This window comes from Scomber japonicus, chromosome 1, assembly GCF_027409825.1.
Source record: "Scomber japonicus isolate fScoJap1 chromosome 1, fScoJap1.pri, whole genome shotgun sequence".
Lineage (NCBI taxonomy): Eukaryota > Metazoa > Chordata > Actinopteri > Scombriformes > Scombridae > Scomber > Scomber japonicus.
In genome coordinates this window covers 23476927-23490939 of record NC_070578.1, presented here as the reverse complement: position 1 = coordinate 23490939, position 14013 = coordinate 23476927, and the positions used below count along the sequence as shown (strand labels likewise).

Genomic DNA, 14013 nt, shown 5'->3' with positions numbered 1-14013 from the left:
ACCCATTCACACACATACACACCGATGGCGCCATCAGGAGCAATTTGGGGTTCAGTATCTTGCCCAAGGACACTTCGGTATGCAGCCTGCAGGGGCTGGGGATCGAATCACCGACCTGATTAGTGGACGACCCGCTCTACCTCCTGAGCCACAGCCACCCACATCATCCAAACTCTGAAATAAACTCCCACTCCCCGACTGCATCACCACTGTCCTACAGAAACTCCACTGCCTTTTTGTCCCACAAAGGATTCAATTCAAAGTCCTTCTCTTCACTCACAAAGCCCTCTATGACCAGGCTCCCTTCTACCTCATCACTCTTATATATCATTGCTTTTATTATTAAAAGAGCATTTTCTCAGGTTTTTGGTTTTCATGTGGGACAAGAGGTGTTTTATAGAGATGACATGTATCTCTATAACATTATGGATAAGTATAACAGAAAAAATAACACTGAATAAGTCAGCATTAAGGGATGGGAATCGAGAACCGGTTCCCGTTTAGAACTGGTTCCAAATTGTCCAATCCATCAGAATTGTATGCCTCCAAGCTGGTCAGTTCCTCGTATGCCCAGAAACGGAAAAGGCAGAACTCATCTGTGAGAACAGTGCAGACTCCCGATCTTCTACAGCGCCACACGCTAATCTTATCTTTGGCTGTCTTGTGATTCATCTTCAAATACGGCCGCAGTTGCAAACATGTTTAATTTATTAACTAAATAATTACCTTTGTGAGACGAATCTAAAGTTTACTGTGAACTCTCTACGTCGTTAGCAGCCTAACGTTAGCAGTAGAGCAATGAATGAACAGTAGCAGCTAGCAGTAACAAACGAGACCAGCTGAGAGAATAACTCTGCTCAGTCTGTCTCTTCTCAACAACCCTGTAACTGAGTGTTGAACAGTGATGTTTATCCCAGAGCTAATAGTGCAATAGAGAAGCTGCTTGCCACTGCTGTATAGATAACGTTATTATATAATGTTAACGTTAATAACAGCAGAGCAAGCACTCTACCTCCCCCTCATTTTGTTGTTCTCATACAGGCGGGAGACTGTAACACTGTAACATGCTTTCAAATGAATTCATTCATTATGTTTCATATATTAATCAACATACAAGGTTATTGATAAACAGTGGATATAATAAGACAGTTGTGTCATAATAAAACATGTGTAGGTCAACTTTCCAGACAAACAATTGATCAGGAATTGATAAGGGAATCAATAAAGAATCGGGGATAAACAAAAAGGACCGATAAACAAAATCAATAATATAAAATCGTGTCGATTCACATCCCTAGTCAGTATCTGACTGTCTGTGCTTATACTGTATCAGTTTAATGACTTAATGAATGGATAGTTGACTTTTAATGCAAATGGAAGCTACAAGTTCTCGATTGTACTTATTACTTGATGTCCCATATACACAGAAAAGTTGTGCACTAGTCTGTGATCCTGTGCTAAACAAGAAAAAGTAAAATGCTGCATGTTTAATTGACTCCCAATTTGTCAGCCAGATGGTGATGAGGCGAAAGTGACAGATGCTCGTCCCTCGACACTCGAGAGATCTGGCATCTCAAACAGCTCCTCCGAGGCCCTGGGCTAACTCAAACGCCAGCCCTCATCTCCTTCATTAGCTCTGTTTGAGAGTTTACTTTGCACATGGCTACGCACATCCAAGAGAAGCCCCATTCTCCTCTGTCCAATCAACTGAGATGTGTCATTGGACAAGACTCAGGGGAGAGCTAAAGACAATTCTAAATACACCCACTTTTTTGTGTATGTTTTGACCAACGTAGCCATGTTTTATGTTCTTATATGTACTGTGGAGAATTATTTTAATTTATATCATTGCCAAACTAATTCTGTTCAGTGTAACTGTATTTACTTTCTATCAAGTACTGACACTCAAACAGCAGTATGAAAGTGTAGTTCACACCTACTGAGTTGTTATTGTTTCAGGTTTTTTTTGTTTTTTTAATAGATCAAAGTATAAAGACAGGAAAGTTCAGGGCACGACATGCAACCACAGTCTTAGAAGGGATTCTTGCCAAATATGCTGCACTGACATGATACACAGTTCAGCTCAGTGAACCACTGGGACGGCTCTCAGCTCCAATCACTGAGGATTGTTGTTTTAGTTGGCAGGAATAAAAAAATGTGTTGTTTCATTATCTGTTCCTAGAAAAACATGTTGTAAGACTTTGATATACAGAGATTAGATAAGACCCTGGGGCCTTTCACTGACTAAATGCTAGGCTGAAATTATTACTTGATGAATGCAAATAATTTGAGTATAAAAAAACCTGCAGTTCAAATCATCAAAAAGCCTCAAAGCTTTGTTTCATCCTGGAAGTACAGACCTTACTCACTGCTAAAAACTTACACTGTGTGTCTACAGCGCAAAATCATAAAAAAATCATAGCAATCACACAGCACACAACAATTAAAAGAGAAAAAGGAAGAGACTAAAGGCTGGAAACTATTCAAGCTTCCTTCTACTACCTTCATCTGTCAATGAAACAAAACTCAGATATGTGCCTGGCCTGAAACAAGTCTACAATCTGATGATACTGCCAGGGCCAGTTTTAAAATGATTACATCAATGACCGTGTTGTTGTCAATAAATACTGAATTAAAGGGATAGTTTGGGTTTTTTGACATGAATTTGTATGACATCCTCACCATCAGTGTCGTGCATCAGCAGTGGCTTTTCCCCCACTGCATCCTGTGAGCAGAGTTCTGGCCGGCTTATGGTGTTGAAGAAAGTAGTTCCGGCTAGTTTCTGGGGTCACAAAGATAAAGTGTTTTGCTTCGAAAACCAATATGTGTTCAAAAGAGTAATACATTTGCATCACAAAATCGCTGTCCGTAAAAAAGTCAGACCTCACAATCACCTGGCACTATTTTCCCTCCCTTCGGGACCTGCAGCTGTAGCTGTGATGAGACAGAGTGAGCGATAAATGGTGGTGCACTTGTTCAGAGTGTCAATTAATTCTGCCACGAATGGGAACTTGTCATGCCACAGATGCAAGATCTCTCAATTGATGAGGAGCCCAACGTACCAGCTGCTGTCTGCATAATCGCAAATCCGCACCCTGTTTTATATATTTTCTTGTCTAATAATATTTTTACCTCTCTCTAGTTCTCACGTTAGCTCTCTTGCGTATCCGAGAATGTAAACACCGTGAAACAGCTGATGGAAAGTTGCCCAGCTGTCAACAGGTGGCAGCGCGCAGTGATACAAAGGGAGGGAAAATAGTGCCAGGTGATTGTGAGGTCTGACTTTTTTACGGACAACAATTTTGTGATGCAAATGTATTAATCTTTTGAACACATACTGGTTTTCGAAGCAAAAGGCTTTATCTTTGTGACCCCAGAAACTAGCCGGAACTACTTTCTTCAACACCAAAAGCCGTCCAGAACTCCGCTCACAGGACACACTGGGGGAAAAGCCACTGCACGACACTGTGGTGAAGATGTCATACAACTTCATGTCAAAAAACCTGAACTAGCCCTTTAAGACATAATGTCCAACAACCAAACACTGTGCATAAATGTTCTGTTAATCAATACTACTGACTTCAACTCATACTGATATTCACTAAAACAATTTACAAATTCAGCTAATTTTTGACAACATCCATTAAGAATTATTCAGAAGAAAAAAACAGATTAAATGGCACTTTGTACTATACTGTAATTACTATTGTTGTAATAATCCCTCGTTGCTGTTATTGCTCCCTAAAGACACACACTAATATGATTAAGATGAACAACTGGTGGAACAAGCTTGTCAATTAGGGATGACTAGCAGCCATGAAGTTCAGGGTCTGCTACACAGGAACTCTACAGATATCATGATAATACCCAATGGGGCTGTAGGGTCTATAACAAATGGTTCCTGGGGATATCCTTTGTTGTGCAGAACAAGGTCAGACTAACTGTGGATATAACAGAAAGACTGCAGTGCTGGAGGATTCAATATCATTGATGTTTCTTTTAAAGATCAAAACTCTGGATGATTTTTGTTGTCCCATTTATTTTACCATCAGAGTGAAAAGTTTGAGTGATGGTGGATAATCTGAAGGAGTTTTGTTCTGCAAACACACAATACCGAATTATACCATTCACATGTTTAACACAAAGTCATTTTACCTGGCAAACAGATGCCCTTAAATATGTGTGGCTGTGATGAAGTAAACTGACATGATCTTGAAAAACTGAACAAGTAATCTTTAGGTCAGTAGGAACAAAGGTTAAACAGTGGTTTTCAATGTAAATACACTTGCATGTACTGTGCACATTCCCTTCTTGTGATATCTTTCCAGCTCCACCTCTAACAAGTCTGTGATACAAGGTGTAGCAAGTTGACTGTTGTATGGATTAGTGCTAGTACTAATGATTACTTTCATTATTGATTAATCGATCAGTTGTTTACTCTATTAAATGTCTGAAAAAAGCCCAAAAGCCCCAAGATGACATCCTCTGACCTTCTGACCAACAGTCCACAACCCAAAGATATTTAGTTTACTGTCATAGAGTACTAGAGAAATCAGAAAATATTCACATTTGAGAAGCTGAGATCAGATCATTTGGACATGTGTTTTTTTTAATGTTTCAAAACAACAAATAAATGATTTAATTATGTAAAAAAATTAATATTGGCAATTAATGAATCATAGTCAACAACTTACCAATAAATCTTCTTATTGTTGCAGCTCTGAATTTCCCACAGCTAAAGAGTGGTATTAAAATGTCCTGTTTTATCCGACCAACAGCAGAAAACACAAAGATATTTGGTTTACTGTACATATAACCAACTATAAAGTAAGGACTCTCTGTCTTTATGGTATGTTTCATATTAATACATTTTGAATACACCAGTGACTAGTGAGACGCTCAGCTCTGTGCAGGGGCAGGGCAAGAGGGAGTACCAGGGACAAGACGTACTATCAGTCTGAGAAAAGTGCTCCAAAAACAGAAAAGCAAACAGCAAAAATAGAGCACTCTGACCTGACCCCATGTCTAGACAGAAAGCGTAGCATTAGCAGCATATTTAGCACATCAGCAGCAAGTGAATACAATACAATGCAGACAAAGCACAATTCTTTGGAGGCAAATATTCTGACTCAAGTCCAAACTGATTGCACAGAAATAGACACAATCTGAGAGCTCAACTAAATATGATCGATCCACTTTATTTTAGGATGCAGCCTATTATTTAAATCATCTCTGTAGAATATGACTTTCTTTCATGATGTTGGTGTATTAACTAGGGATGGGAATGATTCATCGATGATCAATAATTGATTACTTAAGAATTTTGTCGATCATGTGAAATTTTTATCGATGAAAGGCTGGTATCAAATAGAAGTTGTGTTGCGTAATGTGAGTCTTGAAGCAATCCAATAAATTTCACTATGTGGCATCAATGAGACATCTTACCAAGGGGGGGGGGTGATATTTGACAGAGAAAACGGCTCAGCTAAGCACGATCTGCCGTAGATATCAAACATAAACATAAAGAGGTGAGGATTAGGGTTAGACCTTGTCAAAATGACGGAGTTCATCGTAAACCTGCACCTTGGCCAAGGTCCCCAGGCGAGCATGATAATGTCTCTGCATCCCGGCTACTTTGGTGCCCTCAGAGCGAGCAGCTGTTTTCAGCTGCTGGACTGACTGTCAACAGGCTGTGCTCACTGATCCCTGCGCATGCTAAAATGCTAACACACCCATCTTCCTCAACAAGAATCAGTAGGCTGGAGTTACTTTACTTTGATAGGAGTGGACAGTCACCACTGCAGCAGCCTTTAGGTGAGTTATTCTCGTTGTTTTATGAGGCTCTAGTTAAATAAGCATAATTGTGAAGTGACACTATCTCTGTCACTCACTCTCCCTCTTTCACTCTCTCGGCTCGGCTGAGTGCATTTTGGAGTCATTTAACGTTACATTTTGGCTAATACTGTCAACACTGAGTAATATTATGTTTTTTGATTAAAGCTGCAGTTGGTAACTTTGAGGAGAGAGAGGTCTTAGCATCAAATTTGAAGAAGTACAACTTTCAGATCCCTCCCCCTCCGCTGCACTCCTGCCCTGCCTCCAAAGTCCCTCCCCCAGAGGAGGCTGATGTGCACGCGACGGCACGTGACCACGTGCACGCGGTGGTTGTTGCAGCGCCATTACTTTCTCTAAGCTCCTGAAGCCGCTCTCGGAGATATGAGCTTGACCGAGCTGAGGAGGAAGGGGGAGGGGACAGTGTGCATGAGCAGTGATTGACAGCTGTCAGACACTCCACCAGAAACAATCCTGGCTGTGATTGGTTCTTTTTGTCCAGTCACGGTGGATTCTGGCAATTTGCAGTAGGAGCAGTAGGTGGGGCTAAATGTGACAGTCTTAGCAAATATGACAAAAAGTTACTTTTATGAGACTTATCAACTGCAGCTTTAAGGTGTTAGATTTTATCGTTTTTTGGAAGTGTTTCTGAAACAGGCTCAGTTGTGTTTAAGGGCGGTGTAGCGATTGGTATGTGTAAAGGTTTGGCTCGGAGCCTCGGGCACAGATGCTTTTACAAGCGCTGCGTATTTTTTTTGTTTAAGTTAAACAGTTGGAACTTTAACTGCCTTGTCTAAGTGAATTGTTGTTGGACTATAAGTTATTGGAATAAAGATTTCATTAAGGAGAAACACACTATATATTCATCATAAGTGCAAGCTCATTGCAACCAATCATTTTTTGAGAATTATATAATATTGATGGATTATTTCTACTTCAACTTTTCTAGCCTTTAAGACACTGGTTCTATAGCCCAGGACACTCAAACCAACTGCATGCAACTGCAAAACCAGTAACGTACATTTCATGATTGTGAAGCACCACTACGAGACAAAGCCTAAAACTTTGGAGCAAACATAACCACTCAAATCTGAACTGAAGAAGGGCTGGGCGATATGACCAAAATCTCATATCCCGACATTCATATCACAATAATACCTATCCCGATATAGCATATTTTTCAACAGCAAATAGACTAGTTGGTAAACTCATGAAGTTACACTAAGTGCAATAAAAAGGTTCTCAAGCAAAAAGCCAAGAAGAGTAATCTATCAATATAATCCACGCAAAATATGGACAAAAGTGAAAAATCCAGACACAGGTGAAAAATATTGCCATGGATAGTAATTTACGTCACAAGAAATATATAATAGAGCAGAATATGAAACAATAGATGTTTTCTCTCGTTACACAATATATCTTTATATCACACAACCCTTAACTGAAGGCACAAAAGATAGATGATCTAAGATCCACTTTATCTTAAGATGCACATTTATTTCAATAGCTTTGTTATGTATTTTACATTTAAATGTAGCCCTAATTTTACTTAAAATGAGAAAAGAGCATTAATTTACTGTATTGTACAGTATTTATTTTTTATAACATTTGTGCATAACAGAATGCTAGTTTCTATCATGTTGTTGGTTATATTTATTCACACTTCACATCAATTGTACTCATTTATGCATTGAAGCAACAGAATGGGTATGCACTAGTGATGCATGAAAGTAGCAAATCTTCAAATTTGATTTGCAGCTGTAGCATGGATAAAACCTTAATAACTAATACAGCTCTATAAAGTAGTCATGCTCTTCTAGATACATGGTGTACACCCAACCTTTCCAAGAACATACATTTAACATCACTTCTCCTCGTGGACAGACTATTGATTGTTTCCCAATTTGCAAAAATACAAGCAGCATAAACACTTTGTATGTCACTTTTTGACGTCACAATCCCTTCACAATATTTTTAGCTTTTCAGAAACAATAATGATAGTGTTAATGGTTCTTCCTGGCATCAGGAGCCAGACCTTCCTCTCAATAAATGAATGAAAAACAATTTACTGACTGTCATACAACCCTGGTCAAACAGCAACTCTGATCACTGATTAACCAGAAACCAAGTCAAACCAATGTTACAAATGCCAAGAACATACACACAATTTCTTGACAGCAAAAAAAACAATATATAGTTCTGTACATTGACCTTAGACAGGCTAATGCAAAGTGTAAAAAAAAAAAAACGACTTACTTTTCTGTTGAACGTCACTCCCTCACGGCCCGGGTAACCTTAATTAAGGCCATGTTAGCGCCAGTGCTCCCAGTGTCGTGAGTAATGACTGTACAAGTGCGGTGGTCCTGTGATAGTCGCTGTCCTTCTCCACTTTAATTGCTGTCCATCAAATGGTAAACTCTGCATCCAAATTCCCCGCGCTTTGCCAAAACCAGAGAAAAACGCTGTTTGTTTCATCCAACAGCGATATGCTAATGTTGTTGTTAGCTTTTGGCTAGTATCAGGTGTTAGCCCTGTCGGTTTGTCTCATCTAGCAGCAACATGCTAATGTCGTCGTTAGCTTTTGGCTAGTATCAGGTGTTAGCCCTGTCGGTTTGTCTCATCTAGCAGCAACATGCTAATGTCGTCGTTAGCTTTTGGCTAGTGTCAGGTGTTAGCCCTGTTGGTTTATAGTCGTTTCTTTACGTGTCCTTTGTAGGTGTTCAGAAATGTTATAATTGTTTCTTATTCCGTACAAGCATTTACCATGCTCAATTAAATTACCAACAAGGGTTTTTTCACCATGGCATTTACCAGGTGAGGAGCACTTGGTTTTGATTGGTGCAACTAAGAGTTGAAGCCCCGCCCCCTGACCCCATTATCCTTTGTTTCATTGGCTCCTAGCAACTGCTAACACAAATGGCATTGTCTCAATAACATTATTATAATTTCTTTTATACAGTCTATGATTATTACTAGTCTTTTATTATTATTATTTACAGAAAAAATATGTTTTGATTCCCTGAATATGATAGTTGACTGTGTATATCAAACAATACATTAATTCAATATCTGAATCATGTACAAACTAAAAAGCTGTTAAAACGTATAGCCACTATAATCTAGACAAGATATTTATTGAACTGTTTATTTGTTTTGTATCAACCTTTAGTCACCCTGGCATGTTTGTGATTATTTATTAAAGTTATTTACAAGAAGTGCTTGTTTTTTAGCTGAAAATAGATATTATTAGTCTTTCTGATAAGTTGAAATGTGTTTATGGGGTTGTATTTCCATATTCTGTGCTAAAGAGGTATTTACCTACTGCTGCACTTTATAGTAACATTTAATCATCTGGTACTTGTATACAGTCCCTATAAAAAGTATGTAGGTCCTTGCATGTTTCCCCCTTGTATTGCTTTTGCAAATTGAATCATGGTCAAGAAACTCAAATATGTGTTTTCTGTTTTCTTTCCTCTTGAAGTGTGACGCTCATGTTGTGTCAGTATTTACTGTTCACTTCACTTGATGGCCAAATTTGGCAACTTGTACGTACATGCTGGTGTGTAATCATATATAAAGTATTGCAAAATAATGAAAGTTCTTTATGGGTAGATTTACTTTGTAAAAAGGTAACATATTACCAGTAATATTACATGTTACCAGTTCATTAATTTGAACACATAATTGATGTCTGTTATTTAAAATGTGTGCACATGGGTAAGTTCCAGGCAAACTCCCATAAGGCAGTATGGTTAAGATCAGGCAAATATGTATTGCCTACTTGATCCAAGTGTGACTGAAGTTTGAAAAGGTTGTTATCATTGTAGAATGGAGTTTGTATGCACTCCCTTTTGTTTGGTGTCTTTGGTGTTGGCTTTCTTTTTGTTGTTTTGCTTGGTGTGGCTATAGTGTTATGGAGTTAGGGATAGTTGTGTTTTCAAAACATGCATCAACCCAGAATGGATGACTAATTTTTCATAGTGTAGAATGTCAAATGGTCAACATAGAATTAGTCATACTGAAAAATGCATCTAATGGTTTGAGATTTAGTGAAATAGAGAAATGGCCCAATCCTAATCAAAGTTGGATCTTTGTGAAACAACACCTAAAACAACTGGCAGCAGTTACTTTTACTTAGATAACAACATTAAACATAACCAGAAACAATAATTACGTAATGCTGCTGTAATGTAATGCTGTTGTAAGGACAAGAAAAACATATCCCTCCAAAACGTGTTCATGAATGCAGCTGCCTTCCCAGTGAAAAAGCAGTGTCTTATTTTAATCACTGGTGTGCAAAATGAGCCATTTGTTGCATGATAGAATGCAAATGTTTTAAATGTCAGAAATACTGTATAACTATCATTGTATCGTATAACAAAGTGCCAAATACCAGTTATAATGCATAAAAATGTTTTAATTAAGAATGACTCTTTAGTCAAGTGTGGAGATGCTCCGATTATGTATGTGTATTACATGTGACCAGTTCCCTCTTTTTCCATGACAACAGAAAAGTGAATATGTAATATACCATGCCTTTACTGCCACAATACAGTATGTGCATCTTCTCAAAATGAATTGTCCCTACAAAGTCATTTATGGCGTACTACTCTCATACAGAAAAAATTACAGTAAGACATGACAGCCTCATGTACCTAAAATACAATTTATTCCTGCTTTCAGTTCACAATTATTACAATATGTAGAATCATAAATACATTTTCCACATTTGCATTGTGCACTATAATGACATGTTTTACATCAAGGCACAAGAAAACATTCAAATACATTCGTTGGAGGTGTTGTTGCAGATGTACAGAAAAAGACACACACTATACTGCTGACACAGGTCAGAAGTGCAGTTGAGCTACAGGCCACTTGACCTCCCATTATGACCGAAATGCCAATACTAGTTATTTTTCTGTTTTCAAGCACAGGTTAACAATGGATACTGGCAACTGTCTGGCAGTCTGAAAGCAAGACATCAGTCCATATGTGTGAAGGATATTTTTTCTAAATGATGCAGTTGTTTCCAAGTGTTCATAGATGGATGACGATGGAGTTTTGTCACTTAAAAGAGGCACTCGGTCCTATAAAACCAAAGAGAGAAGAGAGAACAAAACATGGGTTAACATTTGTTTTGTGTTTCACATTGTGTTATGTTTTGTGAAGGTTTTCCTGGGGCATTTTGCCTTATTTGATTATTTGACAGTTATAAGCAACTGATTCAAACTGTAGCTGTCTCCAAATGAACACATCTTTAACCAAGGATTCTCTGTCATGTTAATGTTTCTGTTACTATGGACCAAACAGGTTGTATCAATATGTAGTAGATATTTAACCAAATAAACCATGATGTCATTTTTTGCTGTAAGTTTTTTTTAATCTGGTCTATTCTGCACACACAGCATTTGCATTGCATGTCCGTCTATCCTGGAATAGGGAGCCCCCTTCTGTTGCTCTTCCTGGGGTCTCTTCCATTTTTTTCCCTGTTAAAGTTGTTCTTTTTCCAAATTGAGCATACAAGGACAGAAGAAGTAAAGGCCCCTGAGGCAAATTTGAGATTTATACTAGGCTATACAAATATAAACGTACTTGACTGAGTGGTGCCAAAGTAACAAAATACTAGTTTCTTAACTTTGCACAGCAGGTGTTGCTCAGTTAATTGATAGTTCACATAGCACTAGAATATTTGAGAATAATAGGATTAGAGAATATCACTGATGATGTATATGATTATGTAAAAGACTTCCTTGCTTAAACTACAATCATAAATTGCAAGCTTGGTTTCTAAACACAGTGATGTAATTTTTAAACCATTCTTTTGTTCTCTAAACTATAGTCACTTGCTTAAACCAACAGTAATGCTAATGTAAAAGTACAGAGTGATATGTGTACCATGTTTCTATTCTTGTGCTCACAGAGGACCGTGTCGCTTCCTTCTGCCAAATGCCTGGGCACCCACATTGGTAGGAACAAAGTTGCTGTGTCCCAGTCCTCCCGATCGACTCAGGAAGTCAGCCAAGCGGTGGGTTACACAGGTGGCTGTGTTGCATGCCCTCTTCTGTGCTGTTGCATTGCTTGTAAGAGGGGGGGACAAGAGTTATCACAGTTCATTATGATATTCAAGATCAAATCAGACACTTGTTGATAGACTCTCTACAATATAATGTCTTACATCATCAACAATAGTAAAAGTCATTTCTGTCATGCTTACCTTAGTTTTTTTTTCATTTTTTGTTTTATTAGTAACGTATAGTATAAAATTTGAATGAATTAAAGGGCTTCCATGAAAAAAAGTTTATTGTAGGAGAAGAATAATTGAACTTTAAAATGTATATATTTTATTGTAATGAGTGCTAACAAATATGAATATCACATAGAACTGCCTAAGTAATACAGTTTTTAGATTAACAAAATTTCAGTTCAGTAGACATATTATGATGTTTTGAACTCTGTCAAAAAGAAGATTCTGACAATGGAAAACTAACAAAGTTAGTCTGACAAACATAATCCGCATGCATCAGCAGTCTTGTGTATGGATGGCACTAAATGAACAAGCAAATGATAATTAAGAAAGAAGAAAAATGGAGTTTCAGTTGTATGAGTTGCTGTATCTTTCCAATTGCTCAGATAGACTTCTTTTCTTGCCAGGTGTCCCTGCTCCAACGTCAGTGCGGGGATAGGTTTGTAGTTTGTGAATATCCTGGGAGAGTTTGCCCAGCACACAGGTGCTTAAGCCGGTGCAGCGCTTGGATATGGGTCTATCTGGGCTGTTAGAGATGGAGAAAAACATGCAGAAACAGGCTTACAGCAATGATGGCATGCCGATAAATGTAATTATTTACATGCATGACGTTTTTCTAAAATGACATGCACATACAGAATGAAACAAACTTAGTATTTCAAAGGCATGCTAACAGATCCAGCTGGCATATGAAACTACGTTGACTACCAAAATATTGTAGTTGAGTTTTCATGCTATAATTCAGTTTCATTTTCTGTAATAAAGTTGATCATGCATGTTTTCTCACATTTGATTTCATGCTCTTTGTTTTCTGTACACTGCACATTCATTTAATGCTAAATGAACAGATGAATGAATAAATGCATGACTGCAGTCCATGCATTATGGGATTAAAACATAATAGAGTCACACAATTTTCACCACAATATATACCTTGATGAATACTAAACACCAAACTTCGAGCTGTTGGGCTTGTAAACAACAGTGTGTTATATTGTGCTTAACTGAAAGTAAAATTAGATAGATAATAAGATGATAACCAAAAATGGTAAAATCCATACATGTTTCCATCAGCTGTTTGTTGCTCTTGCTCATCTGAGGTTATCTGCATGAACTCCTTCATAGCTCTGAGTAACCTTTGAGCATCGTCGCTGGATAGTGTGACTCCATCTGTCAAGGCATCCTTGCTATTTCTAAAAATACACATTAAATTAAATAAAATAAGATAGATCTCTGTGGTTGTACCACAACATTGGTTCAAAACAGCATTTATTGTCATACTACAGTAAAAGGTCTCAGAATACAAAAAACTCTTTGACTTATGAAGAAATTAAGTTAATACTTAAAATCAAATACATTTGATTAGTTACTGGACTCTTTAGAAATAATGTTAAATGCAAAAACATTTTCAGACACACAACATAATTGTTTTGGGTTTTTTTGTTTTTTGTTTTTTTACAAAATAGAAATATTATATAGTTTAGAATAATGCTCAAGGTCTCACCTGGATGGAGCTGCCTGTGAGATGTACATCTGACAAATAATCAGCGCATAGGCAAGAAGAAGAGTCCAGAGTTTCAGCATGATCATGATTCCCTATGAAAAAGAGATACAATCCCACACAAGGTCATAACGACTGCAGCAAGGAAATATCTTTAAATGCATTATCTGTGTCTACAACAATCTAATGTCATTAAACATTTTTTAATGTACACTGCCTTGTTAATGCATTCAAAGCTGATTGAATCATCTCTCTCTATCTCACTCTTGTACTCCCTCATTGTTAGAGCCGCTGAAGTTACAGAGGCACATAGAAGAGTTATTGGTTATATACTGAAAAGGGAAGCTTTGCCAGCAACCATAACAGCACCTCTGTCCATTAGCAGAATTAGCTGCTGTCTGCCATAGATAGTATGACGCCATTAGCAACATCT

The 14013-nt window shown here is 37.7% G+C and overlaps 1 protein-coding gene across 1 annotated transcript; it reads right to left on the bottom strand.

The window, feature by feature from the left end:
- Nucleotides 1-11749: 11749 nt before the first annotated feature.
- On the bottom strand, nucleotides 11750-13694 carry calca (calcitonin/calcitonin-related polypeptide, alpha). Its single transcript, XM_053324568.1, has 3 exons — nucleotides 13584-13694; nucleotides 13141-13272; nucleotides 11750-11912 (listed from the first exon to the last, which is right to left on the bottom strand). The coding sequence occupies exons 1-3, from the start codon at nucleotides 13667-13669 to the stop codon at nucleotides 11750-11752; spliced, it is 381 nt and encodes a 126-aa protein (XP_053180543.1). The 5' UTR covers nucleotides 13670-13694.
- Between the last annotated feature and the right edge of the window lie 319 nt (nucleotides 13695-14013).